Genomic DNA, 25,271 nt, shown 5'->3' on the forward strand with positions numbered 1-25,271 from the left:
CCAAAAGAAAAGGAGAGAGGAATACAAACACAGCACAACAAAGACCAGGGACCCAAGTCTTCTTCGTGGTATCCATTTCACAGGGGAAAACACCACAGCAGAGTGCCACTCATTAGGCCACCCACCCACCCACCCGCCAAGTCCTATCCCCCACTTCCTCCCTCTCCCGGCAGCAGGCGGAACCCAGGTGCTCCCAGGAACCCTCTCCCACTGGATCCCAGCTGCGTGCTCTTCCCTACCTGCAGCCTCCTCATCCTGGCGGCTGCTCAGGCTCTCCACCACTGAGTCTGTAGAAACACACCATCAGGGGAATCAAGGAGTTAGAAAGAGTGGCCCTCCCGTTTCTCCGGCTTCCCTGAGGTGACTACGGGTACAGAGCATCACCCTGGTTTTTCCTCCAGGTGCCCAGACCTTCCCTCTGCTCCATGGACTGAGACCCTTCCACACAAGGTGAGCACAGATGCCAACATTCAGGCATCTCATATCTGCTCCCTCTCCTTATTAAAGTAGGCGGTGAACATCTTTACATCAATTTCTTTCTGTTTTTAAGTTTCAGACTCACCTGCCCCACACTCCAAGCAGCAGGCGTCACCCAAGTGTCCCGGGATCCCTCTCCCATTGGCTCCTACCTGAGAGCTGTTCTTACCTGTATCACTTTCATCATGGTTGCTGTCACTCAGACTCTCCATGAAACATACTGCAGAGACACAGACATAAGGAATCAAGGTGTTAGAGCCTGTCCCCCACACGTATCCCCTACTTAGGGTTGTTTGCGGCCACACAGCACCACCCTGGCTTGTCCTCCGTGTGCTCAGAACTTCCCTCTGCTCTACGGCCTCAGAAGCTTCCATAAAACATTGGCCACAGTGGCAAACCTTCAGAGATCGTGGGCTGCTGAGGGATGGAGCCTTACACATCTCCCTTCTACGAGTCCATCTGGAGGCCTCAGCTCCAGGGTGACACACCTGAAATTCCAGCTGCATGGACACACTTGTGTGGTGGCCCCTGGGAGTGAACCATAGGCTGCTTTATTCTGTTCACTGCAAGAGGCAGACCTAACTACTGACTGAACTCAATTAAGCAGAAATGGCTCCTTCTGGCCAGTGGCTGGCACACTGTGGACAGCAGCTCTACAGAAGCACTGAGGAGAAAGGGACCACTGCCCGTGAGGTTCACCTCCAAAACATATATAAAGAAAACTCATACACCTCCACAACAACAACAGCAAAGAAACCACCCAGGAGTTCCCGTCAGGGCACAGCGGAAACGAATCCGACTAGGAACCACGAGCTTGCGGGGTTGATCCCTGGCCTCGCTGAGGGGGTTAAGGATCCAGCGTTGCCGAGAGCTCTGGTGTCGGTCGCAGATACGGGTGGAGAAAAGGCTCCCCCGCCCCAGCATTGCCGATGCGAACGTACACTGGTACAACCACTATGGAAGACACCATGGAGGGTCCTGCGAAAACTGAACACAGCAGGGCATGCGACCTAGCAAGCCGAGCACCCTGGGAAATATCAGGACAAATGTATCCAGGAAAAAGACATATGCCCCTCTATGTTTATGGCAGCACTGTTCACAACAGCCAAGACAGGGAAGCCACCTCATGTCCACAGACAGATGAATGGCTCATGACGATGTGGTCCACATAGATGATGGAATTCACGACTCAGCCAGAAAATCGAAGAAGAAACCAATGCCACTCAAAACAATAGGGATGGATCGGGAGATTCTCGTGCAAAGTGAAGTACGTGACAAAGAGAAAGACGGATACCACCTGATCTCACTGAGAGGTGGAATCTAAAGCACGGCACAAAGGAACCTGTCCACAGAACCCACGGATGCAGAGAACAGACTTGTGGTTGTGAAGGGCACGGACTGGGAGTTTGGGGGCAGTTGATGCCAACTACGGCATTGAGAATGGAGAGACAACAAGGTCCTCCTGTTGCAGCACACGGAGAACGAGATCCAATCTCCTGTAATCGACCTGATCTCAGACGGCAATAATATCAAAAAAGGAACATACGTTAATGGACACACACGACTGGGGAACGTTGCTCCACAGCAGAGAGTGAAACAACACTGTACCTCCATTAAAATAGAAACAAACAGAAAGGACAGTGTCTAACAATCCACTGAATGGAAAGACAACCTACAGAAGAGGATATTTGTAAATCTTGTATTTGAAACAGGGGCTCATATTTGGAATATATGGGAAACAACTACAAATCAATTGAATCAAAAGGCAAATGCCTCAGTTGTAGATGAGTGGAAGCCTGGGAGAGACCCACCGTCCAAGAAGACCACAGAGAGCAGCACACAGAGGGCATGTTTCCCAAAGTCGCCTATCACAATGGAAAGGCAAAGCAAAGGCACCACGAGGTATCACCTCCCACCTGGTAGGACACGGAGTGTTTTCAAACCTGAACAGATGTTTGGGAAGATGTGACTGCCTGGGACTTCTGGACACTGTAGCAGGGAATGTCAACGGGGCCAGCCAGGACGGGAAACACCACGGCAGGACCCTGCAATCCCACTGCTGCATGGACATGTAAAGGAAGATCCATCAGTGTCGGGTAAAGAGACCTGCCATCCCAGGATCACGGCAGCGCCATACACAAGAGCCCAACAGAAACAGAGCCCCAGTGTCCACGGGCACACAGACTGAGAAAGACAACGGGGTGGATACAGACCACAGCAAGGTATTCCGTTGTCACAGAAGAAGGAAACCCTACCCATTGCAGCAATGCACAGAGAACTCCAGGACATTATTGACTGATTCACTTTTGGGCTTGAGGGCTGCCCCCGCAGCAGATGGAAATTCCCAGGCGAGGCGGCAAATCAGAGCTGTGGCCACCGGCCGACACCACAGCCACAGCCAAGCTGGATACCAGCCGCGTCTGGGACCTCTGCCGCAGCTCACCGCAATGCGGGATTCTTCACCCACTGAGCAAGGCCAAGGGTCGAACCCGTGTCCTCATAGGTACTGGTCAGGTTCATGAGCTCTGAGCCTCAACAGGAACTCGCTGGAGGACATCACTTCAAGTGAAGCCAGTCAGACACAGAAGGACAAAGACTCTCTGATGTCATGCACATGAGGTGTCTGAAAGACCACTCCTGAGCAGAGGCTGGAAGGGTGGCTGCCCCGAGTGGGCAGGAGGTGCGGGGGGAGCACAGCGTTCACAACACTCCTCGGGACACTTACAACCTCAAGAGGCTCGAGTTCATGGCACATGTTTGAAACAACAGCATGAAAGTCTGCACCAAGCAGAGGGGGAAGAAAAGAGGAAACGAAAGACCAACAGAGGAAGGAAAGCCTTTTCCCCAAACCTTGCTCCCAGCGGGTGCAGGGAGAATGAGGGAATGGACAGTTAGCCTGCGGTCATCATGAGACTGTTCAACGAGAAACTGGACAGCTATGTGGTGCTAAGGCACAAGTGACTCCCCACAAAACACACCCACTCACACTGGTTCACAATCACACCAACAGGCCCTCACACGCACACCCCCCAATGTTCCCGGACACCTACCCCCACCATACAAAGAGCCTCCTTTCCTCCAGGGACCCGAGGACTTGGGATGGCCCTTTTGTGGGAAGTCAGTCTCTTTCACCCCATCCGTCACCCCCTTTCCCAGGAGGAACCCAGAATCAGGGTGTCTCTGCAACCAAAGGGGCAGGAAAGCACCCCCCGCCCTTCCTCAACACCTGGACTTCTCCTCAGCAGAGCCGGGTTCCAGAATACTTACGGCTTTCATCGTCCATCCCGTCCACCTGTGATGAGAGAAAAGAAAACACTGTGAGTGTCACAGCATCCTCTGCACTGTGGCCACAGGTCTTCCTGTGGTTGCGGACCGCAGGCACACAGACAGAAGGCAGAGTTGAGTCCGTTTCCCCAAAAGAAGACAGCAAAGACACCTGTGGAAAAGGCACCAGCTTTTCATGGAAGACCTCCCAAGTCCACGTTCATTTAAAAAACATTCAGGCTTCTTTGGAGTTCCCGTCGTGGCGCAGTGGTTAACGAATCCGACCAGGAACCATGAGGTTGCGGGTTCGATCCCTGGCCTTGCTCAGTGGGTTAAGGATCCGGCATTGCCGTGAGCTGAGGTGTAGGTTGCAGACGTGGCTCGGATCCCGCGTTGCTGTGGCTCTGGCGCAGGCCGGTGGCTACAGCTCTGGTTTGACCCTGAGCCTGGGAACCTCCATATGCCACAGGAGTGGCCCTAGAAAAGGCAAAAAGACAACAAAACAAAACATTCAGGCTTCTTCAAAGACAAATGCTCCCTATGTACACTTGGGAACTGATGTGGTCCCTTTTGCCAATGCCCCTTGGAAGGAGTTATTGGTTGGTACCAAACTTTGACTCAACATTCCTCCACAGAGGAATGTGCATATATCCTCTATAATGGACTTGCTCAGATTTCCTTTTCTGAAGTAGGCACATCCAAGAAGAAAGGAGGCACCTTTTTAAATCTCCGATCAAGAAAGGTGAGCTTACCTTGGGGGCAAGCTGGTCTTCCTGCTCAACCAGGTCGCTGGCTGGGGACTCCTCGTCATTTTCAAGGGATGGGCCTGCCTCCTCCTCTGCCTCGTCAATGCAGGCAGCCTCCTCCTGCACCTTCTCAGTTCCCGGCCCCACCTCCTCCTCATTTGCCCCAGCCAGGGCCTCTTCCTCCGTCTTCTCACTCCCGCCGGCCTCCACAACATCATCGAGGGTTGCTAGGGGGACACACAGTCACTGTCAGCAAGGCGGTGGTGCTGCTCGGGAGGTACTCTGGGCACCTCACCTGACTGGACATGGGCTGAGAGTCAAGGGGTGGGGGTGGGATGAAGCACGGATGGAGCTTCTCTTGGCCCATCCTCCCGGGTAAACGTTTTGAAGGACGGCAGAGAGCACCTTGAAAGACCTGAGAAAGGGAGCCTCTGCCTCTCTTGCTAAAGGGAACCTCTCCGTGGCATATTCTCCATCTGAGAAATGGCCAACACGAGCATGCAGGCTCTGCTGCCATGACAGAGTCTCGTGAATCCTCCTGCCCATTTTCCTCTCCAGCCACATTCCTCCATCTTCTGAAATGGCAGGAGATCATTTCAGCTTCCCTACTCTTCCCACAGGGTGCTCCTGTGTTCACACGCCATCCTCTGGGATGTTTCGCCTCTTTTCTTTTCTTAGATACATAATGCTTCTCTTTGGAATACTTTGGCAATAGGAAACTCACGGGGAGAGCAGGCCTTCCCAATGCTATGTACTTTGCACCACTGTCCATAACAACTTTTCTCATCATAACTCATAGGACCTCTGCACCCATTCAGGAATGACTCCCCCTTCAGCCCTGCTGCCAGGTCTTGGCCATTTCTACTTTCCATCTCTGACACTCTGCCGAGTCTGGTTACCGCCTATATGTTGAGTTGCACGATATTTCCTTCTCTGTGCTGCCTGATTTCTCTATTTTTTTTTTCTATTGATACTTGTTGCTTCTTAGGACCACACGCATGGCATATGGAGGTTCCCAGGCTAGGGGTCTAATAGGAGCCGTAGCTGCCATTTTATGTCAGAGCCACAGCAAGGCAGGATCCCAGCTGCATCTGCCACCTACACCACAGCTCACGGCATTACTGGATCCTTAACTCACTGAGTGAGGCCAGCGATCGAACCCGCAATCTCATGGTTCCTAGTTGGATTCCTTAACCACTGGAACTCCAAGTATGCCTCCTTTAACTCATCCAACTCTGCGAACATCCCTTCCCTCAGGACACACCGTGAGGACACAATAGGACAGGGAGGCCAGAAATCCCAAACATGCAGAGCCAGAGAGCTGCCTTCTCACCCACCACCTGACACTCACTCGACCAACTTGGTCTCCAGGGTCAAGGTGCCACCACTTCAGGTGCCACCACTTCAGGTCCCTCAAGGCCAATAAAGGAAACCAAGTCAACAGCTCTTGTGCACTGGGCCCTCACGGTGCCAATCACAAAGCAAACTTGCACAACGGGCAGAGACCAAAGCAGGAAGGAGCAGCTTTGGGAGGGAAAATCGATTCTCCCTCTCAAAGAAAAGGAGAGAGGAATACAAACACAGCACAACAAAGACCAGGGACCCAAGTCTTCTTCGTGGTATCCATTTCACAGGGGAAAACACCACAGCAGAGTGCCACTCATTAGGCCACCCACCCACCCACCCGCCAAGTCCTATCCCCCACTTCCTCCCTCTCCCGGCAGCAGGCGGAACCCAGGTGCTCCCAGGAACCCTCTCCCACTGGATCCCAGCTGCGTGCTCTTCCCTACCTGCAGCCTCCTCATCCTGGCGGCTGCTCAGGCTCTCCACCACTGAGTCTGTAGAAACACACCATCAGGGGAATCAAGGAGTTAGAAAGAGTGGCCCTCCCGTTTCTCCGGCTTCCCTGAGGTGACTACGGGTACAGAGCATCACCCTGGTTTTTCCTCCAGGTGCCCAGACCTTCCCTCTGCTCCATGGACTGAGACCCTTCCACACAAGGTGAGCACAGATGCCAACATTCAGGCATCTCATATCTGCTCCCTCTCCTTATTAAAGTAGGCGGTGAACATCTTTACATCAATTTCTTTCTGTTTTTAAGTTTCAGACTCACCTGCCCCACACTCCAAGCAGCAGGCGTCACCCAAGTGTCCCGGGATCCCTCTCCCATTGGCTCCTACCTGAGAGCTGTTCTTACCTGTATCACTTTCATCATGGTTGCTGTCACTCAGACTCTCCATGAAACATACTGCAGAGACACAGACATAAGGAATCAAGGTGTTAGAGCCTGTCCCCCACACGTATCCCCTACTTAGGGTTGTTTGCGGCCACACAGCACCACCCTGGCTTGTCCTCCGTGTGCTCAGAACTTCCCTCTGCTCTACGGCCTCAGAAGCTTCCATAAAACATTGGCCACAGTGGCAAACCTTCAGAGATCGTGGGCTGCTGAGGGATGGAGCCTTACACATCTCCCTTCTACGAGTCCATCTGGAGGCCTCAGCTCCAGGGTGACACACCTGAAATTCCAGCTGCATGGACACACTTGTGTGGTGGCCCCTGGGAGTGAACCATAGGCTGCTTTATTCTGTTCACTGCAAGAGGCAGACCTAACTACTGACTGAACTCAATTAAGCAGAAATGGCTCCTTCTGGCCAGTGGCTGGCACACTGTGGACAGCAGCTCTACAGAAGCACTGAGGAGAAAGGGACCACTGCCCGTGAGGTTCACCTCCAAAACATATATAAAGAAAACTCATACACCTCCACAACAACAACAGCAAAGAAACCACCCAGGAGTTCCCGTCAGGGCACAGCGGAAACGAATCCGACTAGGAACCACGAGCTTGCGGGGTTGATCCCTGGCCTCGCTGAGGGGGTTAAGGATCCAGCGTTGCCGAGAGCTCTGGTGTCGGTCGCAGATACGGGTGGAGAAAAGGCTCCCCCGCCCCAGCATTGCCGATGCGAACGTACACTGGTACAACCACTATGGAAGACACCATGGAGGGTCCTGCGAAAACTGAACACAGCAGGGCATGCGACCTAGCAAGCCGAGCACCCTGGGAAATATCAGGACAAATGTATCCAGGAAAAAGACATATGCCCCTCTATGTTTATGGCAGCACTGTTCACAACAGCCAAGACAGGGAAGCCACCTCATGTCCACAGACAGATGAATGGCTCATGACGATGTGGTCCACATAGATGATGGAATTCACGACTCAGCCAGAAAATCGAAGAAGAAACCAATGCCACTCAAAACAATAGGGATGGATCGGGAGATTCTCGTGCAAAGTGAAGTACGTGACAAAGAGAAAGACGGATACCACCTGATCTCACTGAGAGGTGGAATCTAAAGCACGGCACAAAGGAACCTGTCCACAGAACCCACGGATGCAGAGAACAGACTTGTGGTTGTGAAGGGCACGGACTGGGAGTTTGGGGGCAGTTGATGCCAACTACGGCATTGAGAATGGAGAGACAACAAGGTCCTCCTGTTGCAGCACACGGAGAACGAGATCCAATCTCCTGTAATCGACCTGATCTCAGACGGCAATAATATCAAAAAAGGAACATACGTTAATGGACACACACGACTGGGGAACGTTGCTCCACAGCAGAGAGTGAAACAACACTGTACCTCCATTAAAATAGAAACAAACAGAAAGGACAGTGTCTAACAATCCACTGAATGGAAAGACAACCTACAGAAGAGGATATTTGTAAATCTTGTATTTGAAACAGGGGCTCATATTTGGAATATATGGGAACAACTACAAATCAATTGAATCAAAAGGCAAATACCTCAGTTGTAGATGAGTGGAAGCCTGGGAGAGACCCACCGTCCAAGAAGACCACAGAGAGCAGCACACAGAGGGCATGTTTCCCAAAGTCGCCTATCACAATGGAAAGGCAAAGCAAAGGCACCACGAGGTATCACCTCCCACCTGGTAGGACACGGAGTGTTTTCAAACCTGAACAGATGTTTGGGAAGATGTGACTGCCTGGGACTTCTGGACACTGTAGCAGGGAATGTCAACGGGGCCAGCCAGGACGGGAAACACCACGGCAGGACCCTGCAATCCCACTGCTGCATGGACATGTAAAGGAAGATCCATCAGTGTCGGGTAAAGAGACCTGCCATCCCAGGATCACGGCAGCGCCATACACAAGAGCCCAACAGAAACAGAGCCCCAGTGTCCACGGGCACACAGACTGAGAAAGACAACGGGGTGGATACAGACCATAGCAAGGTATTCCGTTGTCACAGAAGAAGGAAACCCTACCCATTGCAGCAATGCACAGAGAACTCCAGGACATTATTGACTGATTCACTTTTGGGCTTGAGGGCTGCCCCCGCAGCAGATGGAAATTCCCAGGCGAGGCGGCAAATCAGAGCTGTGGCCACCGGCCGACACCACAGCCACAGCCAAGCTGGATACCAGCCGCGTCTGGGACCTCTGCCGCAGTCACCGCAATGCGGGATTCTTCACCCACTGAGCAAGGCCAAGGGTCGAACCCGTGTCCTCATAGGTACTGGTCAGGTTCATGAGCTCTGAGCCTCAACAGGAACTCGCTGGAGGACATCACTTCAAGTGAAGCCAGTCAGACACAGAAGGACAAAGACTCTCTGATGTCATGCACATGAGGTGTCTGAAAGACCACTCCTGAGCAGAGGCTGGAAGGGTGGCTGCCCCGAGTGGGCAGGAGGTGCGGGGGGAGCACAGCGTTCACAACACTCCTCGGGACACTTACAACCTCAAGAGGCTCGAGTTCATGGCACATGTTTGAAACAACAGCATGAAAGTCTGCACCAAGCAGAGGGGGAAGAAAAGAGGAAACGAAAGACCAACAGAGGAAGGAAAGCCTTTTCCCCAAACCTTGCTCCCAGCGGGTGCAGGGAGATGAGGGAATGGACAGTTAGCCTGCGGTCATCATGAGACTGTTCAACGAGAAACTGGACAGCTATGTGGTGCTAAGGCACAAGTGACTCCCCACAAAACACACCCACTCACACTGGTTCACAATCACACCAACAGGCCCTCACACGCACACCCCCCAATGTTCCCGGACACCTACCCCCACCATACAAAGAGCCTCCTTTCCTCCAGGGACCCGAGGACTTGGGATGGCCCTTTTGTGGGAAGTCAGTCTCTTTCACCCCATCCGTCACCCCCTTTCCCAGGAGGAACCCAGAATCAGGGTGTCTCTGCAACCAAAGGGGCAGGAAAGCACCCCCCGCCCTTCCTCAACACCTGGACTTCTCCTCAGCAGAGCCGGGTTCCAGAATACTTACGGCTTTCATCGTCCATCCCGTCCACCTGTGATGAGAGAAAAGAAAACACTGTGAGTGTCACAGCATCCTCTGCACTGTGGCCACAGGTCTTCCTGTGGTTGCGGACCGCAGGCACACAGACAGAAGGCAGAGTTGAGTCTGTTTCCCCAAAAGAAGACAGCAAAGACACCTGTGGAAAAGGCACCAGCTTTTCATGGAAGACCTCCCAAGTCCACGTTCATTTAAAAAACATTCAGGCTTCTTTGGAGTTCCCGTCGTGGCGCAGTGGTTAACGAATCCGACCAGGAACCATGAGGTTGCGGGTTCGATCCCTGGCCTTGCTCAGTGGGTTAAGGATCCGGCATTGCCGTGAGCTGAGGTGTAGGTTGCAGACGTGGCTCGGATCCCGCGTTGCTGTGGCTCTGGCGCAGGCCGGTGGCTACAGCTCTGGTTTGACCCTGAGCCTGGGAACCTCCATATGCCACAGGAGTGGCCCTAGAAAAGGCAAAAAGACAACAAAACAAAACATTCAGGCTTCTTCAAAGACAAATGCTCCCTATGTACACTTGGGAACTGATGTGGTCCCTTTTGCCAATGCCCCTTGGAAGGAGTTATTGGTTGGTACCAAACTTTGACTCAACATTCCTCCACAGAGGAATGTGCATATATCCTCTATAATGGACTTGCTCAGATTTCCTTTTCTGAAGTAGGCACATCCAAGAAGAAAGGAGGCACCTTTTTAAATCTCCGATCAAGAAAGGTGAGCTTACCTTGGGGGCAAGCTGGTCTTCCTGCTCAACCAGGTCGCTGGCTGGGGACTCCTCGTCATTTTCAAGGGATGGGCCTGCCTCCTCCTCTGCCTCGTCAATGCAGGCAGCCTCCTCCTGCACCTTCTCAGTTCCCGGCCCCACCTCCTCCTCATTTGCCCCAGCCAGGGCCTCTTCCTCCGTCTTCTCACTCCCGCCGGCCTCCACAACATCATCGAGGGTTGCTAGGGGGACACACAGTCACTGTCAGCAAGGCGGTGGTGCTGCTCGGGAGGTACTCTGGGCACCTCACCTGACTGGACATGGGCTGAGAGTCAAGGGGTGGGGGTGGGATGAAGCACGGATGGAGCTTCTCTTGGCCCATCCTCCCGGGTAAACGTTTTGAAGGACGGCAGAGAGCACCTTGAAAGACCTGAGAAAGGGAGCCTCTGCCTCTCTTGCTAAAGGGAACCTCTCCGTGGCATATTCTCCATCTGAGAAATGGCCAACACGAGCATGCAGGCTCTGCTGCCATGACAGAGTCTCGTGAATCCTCCTGCCCATTTTCCTCTCCAGCCACATTCCTCCATCTTCTGAAATGGCAGGAGATCATTTCAGCTTCCCTACTCTTCCCACAGGGTGCTCCTGTGTTCACACGCCATCCTCTGGGATGTTTCGCCTCTTTTCTTTTCTTAGATACATAATGCTTCTCTTTGGAATACTTTGGCAATAGGAAACTCACGGGGAGAGCAGGCCTTCCCAATGCTATGTACTTTGCACCACTGTCCATAACAACTTTTCTCATCATAACTCATAGGACCTCTGCACCCATTCAGGAATGACTCCCCCTTCAGCCCTGCTGCCAGGTCTTGGCCATTTCTACTTTCCATCTCTGACACTCTGCCGAGTCTGGTTACCGCCTATATGTTGAGTTGCACGATATTTCCTTCTCTGTGCTGCCTGATTTCTCTATTTTTTTTTCTATTGATACTTGTTGCTTTTAGGGCCACACACATGCCATATGGAGGTTCCCAGGCTAGGGGTCTAATAGGAGCCGTAGCTGCCATTTTATGTCAGAGCCACAGCAAGGCAGGATCCCAGCTGCATCTGCCACCTACACCACAGCTCACGGCATTACTGGATCCTTAACTCACTGAGTGAGGCCAGCGATCGAACCCGCAATCTCATGGTTCCTAGTTGGATTCCTTAACCACTGGAACTCCAAGTATGCCTCCTTTAACTCATCCAACTCTGCGAACATCCCTTCCCTCAGGACACACCGTGAGGACACAATAGGACAGGGAGGCCAGAAATCCCAAACATGCAGAGCCAGAGAGCTGCCTTCTCACCCACCACCTGACACTCACTCGACCAACTTGGTCTCCAGGGTCAAGGTGCCACCACTTCAGGTGCCACCACTTCAGGTCCCTCAAGGCCAATAAAGGAAACCAAGTCAACAGCTCTTGTGCACTGGGCCCTCACGGTGCCAATCACAAAGCAAACTTGCACAACGGGCAGAGACCAAAGCAGGAAGGAGCAGCTTTGGGAGGGAAAATCGATTCTCCCTCTCAAAGAAAAGGAGAGAGGAATACAAACACAGCACAACAAAGACCAGGGACCCAAGTCTTCTTCGTGGTATCCATTTCACAGGGGAAAACACCACAGCAGAGTGCCACTCATTAGGCCACCCACCCACCCACCCGCCAAGTCCTATCCCCCACTTCCTCCCTCTCCCGGCAGCAGGCGGAACCCAGGTGCTCCCAGGAACCCTCTCCCACTGGATCCCAGCTGCGTGCTCTTCCCTACCTGCAGCCTCCTCATCCTGGCGGCTGCTCAGGCTCTCCACCACTGAGTCTGTAGAAACACACCATCAGGGGAATCAAGGAGTTAGAAAGAGTGGCCCTCCCGTTTCTCCGGCTTCCCTGAGGTGACTACGGGTACAGAGCATCACCCTGGTTTTTCCTCCAGGTGCCCAGACCTTCCCTCTGCTCCATGGACTGAGACCCTTCCACACAAGGTGAGCACAGATGCCAACATTCAGGCATCTCATATCTGCTCCCTCTCCTTATTAAAGTAGGCGGTGAACATCTTTACATCAATTTCTTTCTGTTTTTAAGTTTCAGACTCACCTGCCCCACACTCCAAGCAGCAGGCGTCACCCAAGTGTCCCGGGATCCCTCTCCCATTGGCTCCTACCTGAGAGCTGTTCTTACCTGTATCACTTTCATCATGGTTGCTGTCACTCAGACTCTCCATGAAACATACTGCAGAGACACAGACATAAGGAATCAAGGTGTTAGAGCCTGTCCCCCACACGTATCCCCTACTTAGGGTTGTTTGCGGCCACACAGCACCACCCTGGCTTGTCCTCCGTGTGCTCAGAACTTCCCTCTGCTCTACGGCCTCAGAAGCTTCCATAAAACATTGGCCACAGTGGCAAACCTTCAGAGATCGTGGGCTGCTGAGGGATGGAGCCTTACACATCTCCCTTCTACGAGTCCATCTGGAGGCCTCAGCTCCAGGGTGACACACCTGAAATTCCAGCTGCATGGACACACTTGTGTGGTGGCCCCTGGGAGTGAACCATAGGCTGCTTTATTCTGTTCACTGCAAGAGGCAGACCTAACTACTGACTGAACTCAATTAAGCAGAAATGGCTCCTTCTGGCCAGTGGCTGGCACACTGTGGACAGCAGCTCTACAGAAGCACTGAGGAGAAAGGGACCACTGCCCGTGAGGTTCACCTCCAAAACATATATAAAGAAAACTCATACACCTCCACAACAACAACAGCAAAGAAACCACCCAGGAGTTCCCGTCAGGGCACAGCGGAAACGAATCCGACTAGGAACCACGAGCTTGCGGGGTTGATCCCTGGCCTCGCTGAGGGGGTTAAGGATCCAGCGTTGCCGAGAGCTCTGGTGTCGGTCGCAGATACGGGTGGAGAAAAGGCTCCCCCGCCCCAGCATTGCCGATGCGAACGTACACTGGTACAACCACTATGGAAGACACCATGGAGGGTCCTGCGAAAACTGAACACAGCAGGGCATGCGACCTAGCAAGCCGAGCACCCTGGGAAATATCAGGACAAATGTATCCAGGAAAAAGACATATGCCCCTCTATGTTTATGGCAGCACTGTTCACAACAGCCAAGACAGGGAAGCCACCTCATGTCCACAGACAGATGAATGGCTCATGACGATGTGGTCCACATAGATGATGGAATTCACGACTCAGCCAGAAAATCGAAGAAGAAACCAATGCCACTCAAAACAATAGGGATGGATCGGGAGATTCTCGTGCAAAGTGAAGTACGTGACAAAGAGAAAGACGGATACCACCTGATCTCACTTAGAGGTGGAATCTAAAGCACGGCACAAAGGAACCTGTCCACAGAACCCACGGATGCAGAGAACAGACTTGTGGTTGTGAAGGGCACGGACTGGGAGTTTGGGGGCAGTTGATGCCAACTACGGCATTGAGAATGGAGAGACAACAAGGTCCTCCTGTTGCAGCACACGGAGAACGAGATCCAATCTCCTGTAATCGACCTGATCTCAGACGGCAATAATATCAAAAAAGGAACATACGTTAATGGACACACACGACTGGGGAACGTTGCTCCACAGCAGAGAGTGAAACAACACTGTACCTCCATTAAAATAGAAACAAACAGAAAGGACAGTGTCTAACAATCCACTGAATGGAAAGACAACCTACAGAAGAGGATATTTGTAAATCTTGTATTTGAAACAGGGGCTCATATTTGGAATATATGGGAAACAACTACAAATCAATTGAATCAAAAGGCAAATGCCTCAGTTGTAGATGAGTGGAAGCCTGGGAGAGACCCACCGTCCAAGAAGACCACAGAGAGCAGCACACAGAGGGCATGTTTCCCAAAGTCGCCTATCACAATGGAAAGGCAAAGCAAAGGCACCACGAGGTATCACCTCCCACCTGGTAGGACACGGAGTGTTTTCAAACCTGAACAGATGTTTGGGAAGATGTGACTGCCTGGGACTTCTGGACACTGTAGCAGGGAATGTCAACGGGGCCAGCCAGGACGGGAAACACCACGGCAGGACCCTGCAATCCCACTGCTGCATGGACATGTAAAGGAAGATCCATCAGTGTCGGGTAAAGAGACCTGCCATCCCAGGATCACGGCAGCGCCATACACAAGAGCCCAACAGAAACAGAGCCCCAGTGTCCACGGGCACACAGACTGAGAAAGACAACGGGGTGGATACAGACCAAGCAAGGTATTCCGTTGTCACAGAAGAAGGAAACCCTACCCATTGCAGCAATGCACAGAGAACTCCAGGACATTATTGACTGATTCACTTTTGGGCTTGAGGGCTGCCCCCGCAGCAGATGGAAATTCCCAGGCGAGGCGGCAAATCAGAGCTGTGGCCACCGGCCGACACCACAGCCACAGCCAAGCTGGATACCAGCCGCGTCTGGGACCTCTGCCGCAGCTCACCGCAATGCGGGATTCTTCACCCACTGAGCAAGGCCAAGGGTCGAACCCGTGTCCTCATAGGTACTGGTCAGGTTCATGAGCTCTGAGCCTCAACAGGAACTCGCTGGAGGACATCACTTCAAGTGAAGCCAGTCAGACACAGAAGGACAAAGACTCTCTGATGTCATGCACATGAGGTGTCTGAAAGACCACTCCTGAGCAGAGGCTGGAAGGGTGGCTGCCCCGAGTGGGCAGGAGGTGCGGGGGGAGCACAGCGTTCACAACACTCCTCGGGACACTTACAACCTCAAGAGGCTCGAGTTCATGGCACATGTTTGAAACAACAGCATGAAAGTCTGCACCAAGCAGAGGGGGAAGAAAAGAGGAAACGAAAGACCAACAGAGGAAGGAAAGCCTTTTCCCCAAACCTTGCTCCCAGCGGGTGCAGGGAGAATGAGGGAATGGACAGTTAGCCTGCGGTCATCATGAGACTGTTCAACGAGAAACTGGACAGCTATGTGGTGCTAAGGCACAAGTGACTCCCCACAAAACACACCCACTCACACTGGTTCACAATCACACCAACAGGCCCTCACACGCACACCCCCCAATGTTCCCGGACACCTACCCCCACCATACAAAGAGCCTCCTTTCCTCCAGGGACCCGAGGACTTGGGATGGCCCTTTTGTGGGAAGTCAGTCTCTTTCACCCCATCCTTCACCCCCTTTCCCAGGAGGAACCCAGAATCAGGGTGTCTCTGCAACCAAAGGGGCAGGAAAGCACCCCCCGCCCTTCCTCAACACCTGGACTTCTCCTCAGCAGAGCCGGGTTCCAGAATACTTACGGCTTTCATCGTCCATCCCGTCCACCTGTGATGAGAGAAAAGAAAACACTGTGAGTGTCACAGCATCCTCTGCACTGTGGCCACAGGTCTTCCTGTGGTTGCGGACCGCAGGCACACAGACAGAAGGCAGAGTTGAGTCCGTTTCCCCAAAAGAAGACAGCAAAGACACCTGTGGAAAAGGCACCAGCTTTTCATGGAAGACCTCCCAAGTCCACGTTCATTTAAAAAACATTCAGGCTTCTTTGGAGTTCCCGTCGTGGCGCAGTGGTTAACGAATCCGACCAGGAACCATGAGGTTGCGGGTTCGATCCCTGGCCTTGCTCAGTGGGTTAAGGATCCGGCATTGCCGTGAGCTGAGGTGTAGGTTGCAGACGTGGCTCGGATCCCGCGTTGCTGTGGCTCTGGCGCAGGCCGGTGGCTACAGCTCTGGTTTGACCCTGAGCCTGGGAACCTCCATATGCCACAGGAGTGGCCCTAGAAAAGGCAAAAAGACAACAAAACAAAACATTCAGGCTTCTTCAAAGACAAATGCTCCCTATGTACACTTGGGAACTGATGTGGTCCCTTTTGCCAATGCCCCTTGGAAGGAGTTATTGGTTGGTACCAAACTTTGACTCAACATTCCTCCACAGAGGAATGTGCATATATCCTCTATAATGGACTTGCTCAGATTTCCTTTTCTGAAGTAGGCACATCCAAGAAGAAAGGAGGCACCTTTTTAAATCTCCGATCAAGAAAGGTGAGCTTACCTTGGGGGCAAGCTGGTCTTCCTGCTCAACCAGGTCGCTGGCTGGGGACTCCTCGTCATTTTCAAGGGATGGGCCTGCCTCCTCCTCTGCCTCGTCAATGCAGGCAGCCTCCTCCTGCACCTTCTCAGTTCCCGGCCCCACCTCCTCCTCATTTGCCCCAGCCAGGGCCTCTTCCTCCGTCTTCTCACTCCCGCCGGCCTCCACAACATCATCGAGGGTTGCTAGGGGGACACACAGTCACTGTCAGCAAGGCGGTGGTGCTGCTCGGGAGGTACTCTGGGCACCTCACCTGACTGGACATGGGCTGAGAGTCAAGGGGTGGGGGTGGGATGAAGCACGGATGGAGCTTCTCTTGGCCCATCCTCCCGGGTAAACGTTTTGAAGGACGGCAGAGAGCACCTTGAAAGACCTGAGAAAGGGAGCCTCTGCCTCTCTTGCTAAAGGGAACCTCTCCGTGGCATATTCTCCATCTGAGAAATGGCCAACACGAGCATGCAGGCTCTGCTGCCATGACAGAGTCTCGTGAATCCTCCTGCCCATTTTCCTCTCCAGCCACATTCCTCCATCTTCTGAAATGGCAGGAGATCATTTCAGCTTCCCTACTCTTCCCACAGGGTGCTCCTGTGTTCACACGCCATCCTCTGGGATGTTTCGCCTCTTTTCTTTTCTTAGATACATAATGCTTCTCTTTGGAATACTTTGGCAATAGGAAACTCACGGGGAGAGCAGGCCTTCCCAATGCTATGTACTTTGCACCACTGTCCATAACAACTTTTCTCATCATAACTCATAGGACCTCTGCACCCATTCAGGAATGACTCCCCCTTCAGCCCTGCTGCCAGGTCTTGGCCATTTCTACTTTCCATCTCTGACACTCTGCCGAGTCTGGTTACCGCCTATATGTTGAGTTGCACGATATTTCCTTCTCTGTGCTGCCTGATTTCTCTATTTTTTTTTTCTATTGATACTTGTTGCTTTTTAGGGCCACACACATGCCATATGGAGGTTCCCAGGCTAGGGGTCTAATAGGAGCCGTAGCTGCCATTTTATGTCAGAGCCACAGCAAGGCAGGATCCCAGCTGCATCTGCCACCTACACCACAGCTCACGGCATTACTGGATCCTTAACTCACTGAGTGAGGCCAGCGATCGAACCCGCAATCTCATGGTTCCTAGTTGGATTCCTTAACCACTGGAACTCCAAGTATGCCTCCTTTAACTCATCCAACTCTGCGAACATCCCTTCCCTCAGGACACACCGTGAGGACACAATAGGACAGGGAGGCCAGAAATCCCAAACATGCAGAGCCAGAGAGCTGCCTTCTCACCCACCACCTGACACTCACTCGACCAACTTGGTCTCCAGGGTCAAGGTGCCACCACTTCAGGTGCCACCACTTCAGGTCCCTCAAGGCCAATAAAGGAAACCAAGTCAACAGCTCTTGTGCACTGGGCCCTCACGGTGCCAATCACAAAGCAAACTTGCACAACGGGCAGAGACCAAAGCAGGAAGGAGCAGCTTTGGGAGGGAAAATCGATTCTCCCTCTCAAAGAAAAGGAGAGAGGAATACAAACACAGCACAACAAAGACCAGGGACCCAAGTCTTCTTCGTGGTATCCATTTCACAGGGGAAAACACCACAGCAGAGTGCCACTCATTAGGCCACCCACCCACCCACCCGCCAAGTCCTATCCCCCACTTCCTCCCTCTCCCGGCAGCAGGCGGAACCCAGGTGCTCCCAGGAACCCTCTCCCACTGGATCCCAGCTGCGTGCTCTTCCCTACCTGCAGCCTCCTCATCCTGGCGGCTGCTCAGGCTCTCCACCACTGAGTCTGTAGAAACACACCATCAGGGGAATCAAGGAGTTAGAAAGAGTGGCCCTCCCGTTTCTCCGGCTTCCCTGAGGTGACTACGGGTACAGAGCATCACCCTGGTTTTTCCTCCAGGTGCCCAGACCTTCCCTCTGCTCCATGGACTGAGACCCTTCCACACAAGGTGAGCACAGATGCCAACATTCAGGCATCTCATATCTGCTCCCTCTCCTTATTAAAGTAGGCGGTGAACATCTTTACATCAATTTCTTTCTGTTTTTAAGTTTCAGACTCACCTGCCCCACACTCCAAGCAGCAGGCGTCACCCAAGTGTCCCGGGATCCCTCTCCCATTGGCTCCTACCTGAGAGCTGTTCTTACCTGTATCACTTTCATCATGGTTGCTGTCACTCAGACTCTCCATGAAACATACTGCAGAGACACAGACATAAGGAATCAAGGTGTTAGAGCCTGTCCCCCACACGTATCCCCTACTTAGGGTTGTTTGCGGCCACACAGCACCACCCTGGCTTGTCCTCCGTGTGCTCAGAACTTCCCTCTGCTCTACGGCCTCAGAAGCTTCCATAAAACATTGGCCACAGTGGCAAACCTTCAGAGATCGTGGGCTGCTGAGGGATGGAGCCTTACACATCTCCCTTCTACGAGTCCATCTGGAGGCCTCAGCTCCAGGGTGACACACCTGAAATTCCAGCTGCATGGACACACTTGTGTGGTGGCCCCTGGGAGTGAACCATAGGCTGCTTTATTCTGTTCACTGCAAGAGGCAGACCTAACTACTGACTGAACTCAATTAAGCAGAAATGGCTCCTTCTGGCCAGTGGCTGGCACACTGTGGACAGCAGCTCTACAGAAGCACTGAGGAGAAAGGGACCACTGCCCGTGAGGTTCACCTCCAAAACATATATAAAGAAAACTCATACACCTCCACAACAACAACAGCAAAGAAACCACCCAGGAGTTCCCGTCAGGGCACAGCGGAAACGAATCCGACTAGGAACCACGAGCTTGCGGGGTTGATCCCTGGCCTCGCTGAGGGGTTAAGGATCCAGCGTTGCCGAGAGCTCTGGTGTCGGTCGCAGATACGGGTGGAGAAAAGGCTCCCCCGCCCCAGCATTGCCGATGCGAACGTACACTGGTACAACCACTATGGAAGACACCATGGAGGGTCCTGCGAAAACTGAACACAGCAGGGCATGCGACCTAGCAAGCCGAGCACCCTGGGAAATATCAGGACAAATGTATCCAGGAAAAAGACATATGCCCCTCTATGTTTATGGCAGCACTGTTCACAACAGCCAAGACAGGGAAGCCACCTCATGTCCACAGACAGATGAATGGCTCATGACGATGTGGTCCACATAGATGATGGAATTCACGACTCAGCCAGAAAATCGAAGAAGAAACCAATGCCACTCAAAACAATAGGGATGGATCGGGAGATTCTCGTGCAAAGTGAAGTACGTGACAAAGAGAAAGACGGATACCACCTGATCTCACTTAGAGGTGGAATCTAAAGCACGGCACAAAGGAACCTGTCCACAGAACCCACGGATGCAGAGAACAGACTTGTGGTTGTGAAGGGCACGGACTGGGAGTTTGGGGGCAGTTGATGCCAACTACGGCATTGAGAATGGAGAGACAACAAGGTCCTCCTGTTGCAGCACACGGAGAACGAGATCCAATCTCCTGTAATCGACCTGATCTCAGACGGCAATAATATCAAAAAAGGAACATACGTTAATGGACACACACGACTGGGGAACGTTGCTCCACAGCAGAGAGTGAAACAACACTGTACCTCCATTAAAATAGAAACAAACAGAAAGGACAGTGTCTAACAATCCACTGAATGGAAAGACAACCTACAGAAGAGGATATTTGTAAATCTTGTATTTGAAACAGGGGCTCATATTTGGAATATATGGGAAACAACTACAAATCAATTGAATCAAAAGGCAAATGCCTCAGTTGTAGATGAGTGGAAGCCTGGGAGAGACCCACCGTCCAAGAAGACCACAGAGAGCAGCACACAGAGGGCATGTTTCCCAAAGTCGCCTATCACAATGGAAAGGCAAAGCAAAGGCACCACGAGGTATCACCTCCCACCTGGTAGGACACGGAGTGTTTTCAAACCTGAACAGATGTTTGGGAAGATGTGACTGCCTGGGACTTCTGGACACTGTAGCAGGGAATGTCAACGGGGCCAGCCAGGACGGGAAACACCACGGCAGGACCCTGCAATCCCACTGCTGCATGGACATGTAAAGGAAGATCCATCAGTGTCGGGTAAAGAGACCTGCCATCCCAGGATCACGGCAGCGCCATACACAAGAGCCCAACAGAAACAGAGCCCCAGTGTCCACGGGCACACAGACTGAGAAAGACAACGGGGTGGATACAGACCATAGCAAGGTATTCCGTTGTCACAGAAGAAGGAAACCCTACCCATTGCAGCAATGCACAGAGAACTCCAGGACATTATTGACTGATTCACTTTTGGGCTTGAGGGCTGCCCCCGCAGCAGATGGAAATTCCCAGGCGAGGCGGCAAATCAGAGCTGTGGCCACCGGCCGACACCACAGCCACAGCCAAGCTGGATACCAGCCGCGTCTGGGACCTCTGCCGCAGCTCACCGCAATGCGGGATTCTTCACCCACTGAGCAAGGCCAAGGGTCGAACCCGTGTCCTCATAGGTACTGGTCAGGTTCATGAGCTCTGAGCCTCAACAGGAACTCGCTGGAGGACATCACTTCAAGTGAAGCCAGTCAGACACAGAAGGACAAAGACTCTCTGATGTCATGCACATGAGGTGTCTGAAAGACCACTCCTGAGCAGAGGCTGGAAGGGTGGCTGCCCCGAGTGGGCAGGAGGTGCGGGGGGAGCACAGCGTTCACAACACTCCTCGGGACACTTACAACCTCAAGAGGCTCGAGTTCATGGCACATGTTTGAAACAACAGCATGAAAGTCTGCACCAAGCAGAGGGGGAAGAAAAGAGGAAACGAAAGACCAACAGAGGAAGGAAAGCCTTTTCCCCAAACCTTGCTCCCAGCGGGTGCAGGGAGAATGAGGGAATGGACAGTTAGCCTGCGGTCATCATGAGACTGTTCAACGAGAAACTGGACAGCTATGTGGTGCTAAGGCACAAGTGACTCCCCACAAAACACACCCACTCACACTGGTTCACAATCACACCAACAGGCCCTCACACGCACACCCCCCAATGTTCCCGGACACCTACCCCCACCATACAAAGAGCCTCCTTTCCTCCAGGGACCCGAGGACTTGGGATGGCCCTTTTGTGGGAAGTCAGTCTCTTTCACCCCATCCTTCACCCCCTTTCCCAGGAGGAACCCAGAATCAGGGTGTCTCTGCAACCAAAGGGGCAGGAAAGCACCCCCCGCCCTTCCTCAACACCTGGACTTCTCCTCAGCAGAGCCGGGTTCCAGAATACTTACGGCTTTCATCGTCCATCCCGTCCACCTGTGATGAGAGAAAAGAAAACACTGTGAGTGTCACAGCATCCTCTGCACTGTGGCCACAGGTCTTCCTGTGGTTGCGGACCGCAGGCACACAGACAGAAGGCAGAGTTGAGTCCGTTTCCCCAAAAGAAGACAGCAAAGACACCTGTGGAAAAGGCACCAGCTTTTCATGGAAGACCTCCCAAGTCCACGTTCATTTAAAAAACATTCAGGCTTCTTTGGAGTTCCCGTCGTGGCGCAGTGGTTAACGAATCCGACCAGGAACCATGAGGTTGCGGGTTCGATCCCTGGCCTTGCTCAGTGGGTTAAGGATCCGGCATTGCCGTGAGCTGAGGTGTAGGTTGCAGACGTGGCTCGGATCCCGCGTTGCTGTGGCTCTGGCGCAGGCCGGTGGCTACAGCTCTGGTTTGACCCTGAGCCTGGGAACCTCCATATGCCACAGGAGTGGCCCTAGAAAAGGCAAAAAGACAACAAAACAAAACATTCAGGCTTCTTCAAAGACAAATGCTCCCTATGTACACTTGGGAACTGATGTGGTCCCTTTTGCCAATGCCCCTTGGAAGGAGTTATTGGTTGGTACCAAACTTTGACTCAACATTCCTCCACAGAGGAATGTGCATATATCCTCTATAATGGACTTGCTCAGATTTCCTTTTCTGAAGTAGGCACATCCAAGAAGAAAGGAGGCACCTTTTTAAATCTCCGATCAAGAAAGGTGAGCTTACCTTGGGGGCAAGCTGGTCTTCCTGCTCAACCAGGTCGCTGGCTGGGGACTCCTCGTCATTTTCAAGGGATGGGCCTGCCTCCTCCTCTGCCTCGTCAATGCAGGCAGCCTCCTCCTGCACCTTCTCAGTTCCCGGCCCCACCTCCTCCTCATTTGCCCCAGCCAGGGCCTCTTCCTCCGTCTTCTCACTCCCGCCGGCCTCCACAACATCATCGAGGGTTGCTAGGGGGACACACAGTCACTGTCAGCAAGGCGGTGGTGCTGCTCGGGAGGTACTCTGGGCACCTCACCTGACTGGACATGGGCTGAGAGTCAAGGGGTGGGGGTGGGATGAAGCACGGATGGAGCTTCTCTTGGCCCATCCTCCCGGGTAAACGTTTTGAAGGACGGCAGAGAGCACCTTGAAAGACCTGAGAAAGGGAGCCTCTGCCTCTCTTGCTAAAGGGAACCTCTCCGTGGCATATTCTCCATCTGAGAAATGGCCAACACGAGCATGCAGGCTCTGCTGCCATGACAGAGTCTCGTGAATCCTCCTGCCCATTTTCCTCTCCAGCCACATTCCTCCATCTTCTGAAATGGCAGGAGATCATTTCAGCTTCCCTACTCTTCCCACAGGGTGCTCCTGTGTTCACACTCCATCCTCTGGGATGTTTCGCCTCTTTTCTTTTCTTAGATACATAATGCTTCTCTTTGGAATACTTTGGCAATAGGAAACTCACGGGGAGAGCAGGCCTTCCCAATGCTATGTACTTTGCACCACTGTCCATAACAACTTTTCTCATCATAACTCATAGGACCTCTGCACCCATTCAGGAATGACTCCCCCTTCAGCCCTGCTGCCAGGTCTTGGCCATTTCTACTTTCCATCTCTGACACTCTGCCGAGTCTGGTTACCGCCTATATGTTGAGTTGCACGATATTTCCTTCTCTGTGCTGCCTGATTTCTCTATTTTTTTTTCTATTAATACTTGTTGCTTTTTAAGGCCACACGCATGCCATATGGAGGTTCCCAGGCTAGGGGTCTAATAGGAGCCGTAGCTGCCATTTTATGTCAGAGCCACAGCAAGGCAGGATCCCAGCTGCATCTGCCACCTACACCACAGCTCACGGCATTACTGGATCCTTAACTCACTGAGTGAGGCCAGCGATCGAACCCGCAATCTCATGGTTCCTAGTTGGATTCCTTAACCACTGGAACTCCAAGTATGCCTCCTTTAACATCATCCAACTCTGCGAACATCCCTTCCCTCAGGACACACCGTGAGGACACAATAGGACAGGGAGGCCAGAAATCCCAAACATGCAGAGCCAGAGAGCTGCCTTCTCACCCACCACCTGACACTCACTCGACCAACTTGGTCTCCAGGGTCAAGGTGCCACCAGACTTCAGGGTGCCACCACTTCAGGTCCCTCAAGGCCAATAAAGGAAACCAAGTCAACAGCTCTTGTGCACTGGGCCCTCACGGTGCAATCACAAAGCAAACTTGCACAACGGGCAGAGACCAAAGCAGGAAGGAGCAGCTTTGGAGGGAAAATCGATTCTCCCTCTCAAAGAAAAGGAGAGAGGAATACAAACACAGCACAACAAAGACCAGGGACCCAAGTCTTCTTCGTGGTATCCATTTCACAGGGGAAAACACCACAGCAGAGTGCCACTCATTAGGCCACCCACCCACCCACCCGCCAAGTCCTATCCCCCACTTCCTCCCTCTCCGCAGCAGGCGGAACCCAGGTGCTCCCAGGAACCTCTCCCACTGGATCCCAGCTGCGTGCTCTTCCCTACCTGCAGCCTCCTCATCCTGGCGGCTGCTCAGCTCTCCACCACTGAGTCTGTAGAAACACACCATCAGGGGAATCAAGGAGTTAGAAAGAGTGGCCCTCCCGTTTCTCCGGCTTCCCTGAGGTGACTACGGGTACAGAGCATCACCCTGGTTTTTCCTCCAGGTGCCCAGACCTTCCCTCTGCTCCATGGACTGAGACCCTTCCACACAAGTGAGCACAGATGCCAACATTCAGGCATCTCATATCTGCTCCCTCTCCTTATTAAAGTAGGCGGTGAACATCTTACATCAATTTCTTTCTGTTTTTAAGTTTCAGACTCACCTGCCCCACACTCCAAGCAGCAGGCGTCACCCAAGTGTCCCGGGATCCCTCTCCCATTGGCTCCTACCTGAGAGCTGTTCTTACCTGTATCACTTTCATCATGGTTGCTGTCACTCAGACTCTCCATGAACATACTGCAGAGACACAGACATAAGGAATCAAGGTGTTAGAGCCTGTCCCCCACACGTATCCCCTACTTAGGGTTGTTTGGGCCACACAGCACCACCTGGCTTGTCCTCCGTGTGCTCAGAACTTCCCTCTGCTCTACGGCCTCAGAAGCTTCCATAAAACATTGGCCACAGTGGCAAACCTTCAGAGATCGTGGGCTGCTGAGGGATGGAGCCTTACACATCTCCCTTCTACGAGTCCATCTGGAGGCCTCAGCTCCAGGGTGACACACCTGAAATTCCAGCTGCATGGACACACTTGTGTGGTGGCCCCTGGGAGTGAACCATAGGCTGCTTTATTCTGTTCACTGCAAGAGGCAGACCTAACTACTGACTGAACTCAATTAAGCAGAAATGGCTCCTTCTGGCCAGTGGCTGGCACACTGTGGACAGCAGCTCTAC

The 25,271-nt window shown here is 52.7% G+C and overlaps 1 protein-coding gene across 3 annotated transcripts in view; it reads right to left on the bottom strand.

Moving 5' to 3' along the window:
* Positions 1-224: 224 nt before the first annotated feature.
* Positions 225-25,271, bottom strand: part of LOC110259088 (microtubule-associated protein 1B-like) — a 30,619-nt gene continuing 5,572 nt past the window's right edge. The window contains exons 5-21 of one of the 3 annotated variants that reach the window (XM_021082408.1): positions 22,601-22,821; positions 21,852-21,876; positions 18,755-18,805; positions 18,348-18,395; positions 16,564-16,784; positions 15,815-15,839; positions 12,718-12,768; positions 12,311-12,358; positions 10,529-10,749; positions 9,780-9,804; positions 6,685-6,735; positions 6,278-6,325; positions 4,494-4,714; positions 3,745-3,769; positions 2,421-2,536; positions 647-697; positions 225-287 (exon numbers count right to left, since the gene is read on the bottom strand). In XM_021082408.1, the coding sequence (XP_020938067.1) occupies positions 677-697; positions 2,421-2,536; positions 3,745-3,769; positions 4,494-4,714; positions 6,278-6,325; positions 6,685-6,735; positions 9,780-9,804; positions 10,529-10,749; positions 12,311-12,358; positions 12,718-12,768; positions 15,815-15,839; positions 16,564-16,784; positions 18,348-18,395; positions 18,755-18,805; positions 21,852-21,876; positions 22,601-22,821 (1,418 nt within the window). In that variant the 3' untranslated portion in view covers positions 225-287; positions 647-676. The other 2 variants (XM_021082407.1, XR_002341313.1) reach the window with 2 other exon arrangements.

Source organism: Sus scrofa, unplaced genomic scaffold, assembly GCF_000003025.6.
Source record: "Sus scrofa isolate TJ Tabasco breed Duroc unplaced genomic scaffold, Sscrofa11.1 Contig781, whole genome shotgun sequence".
In the NCBI taxonomy this organism is placed as follows: Eukaryota; Metazoa; Chordata; class Mammalia; order Artiodactyla; family Suidae; genus Sus; species Sus scrofa.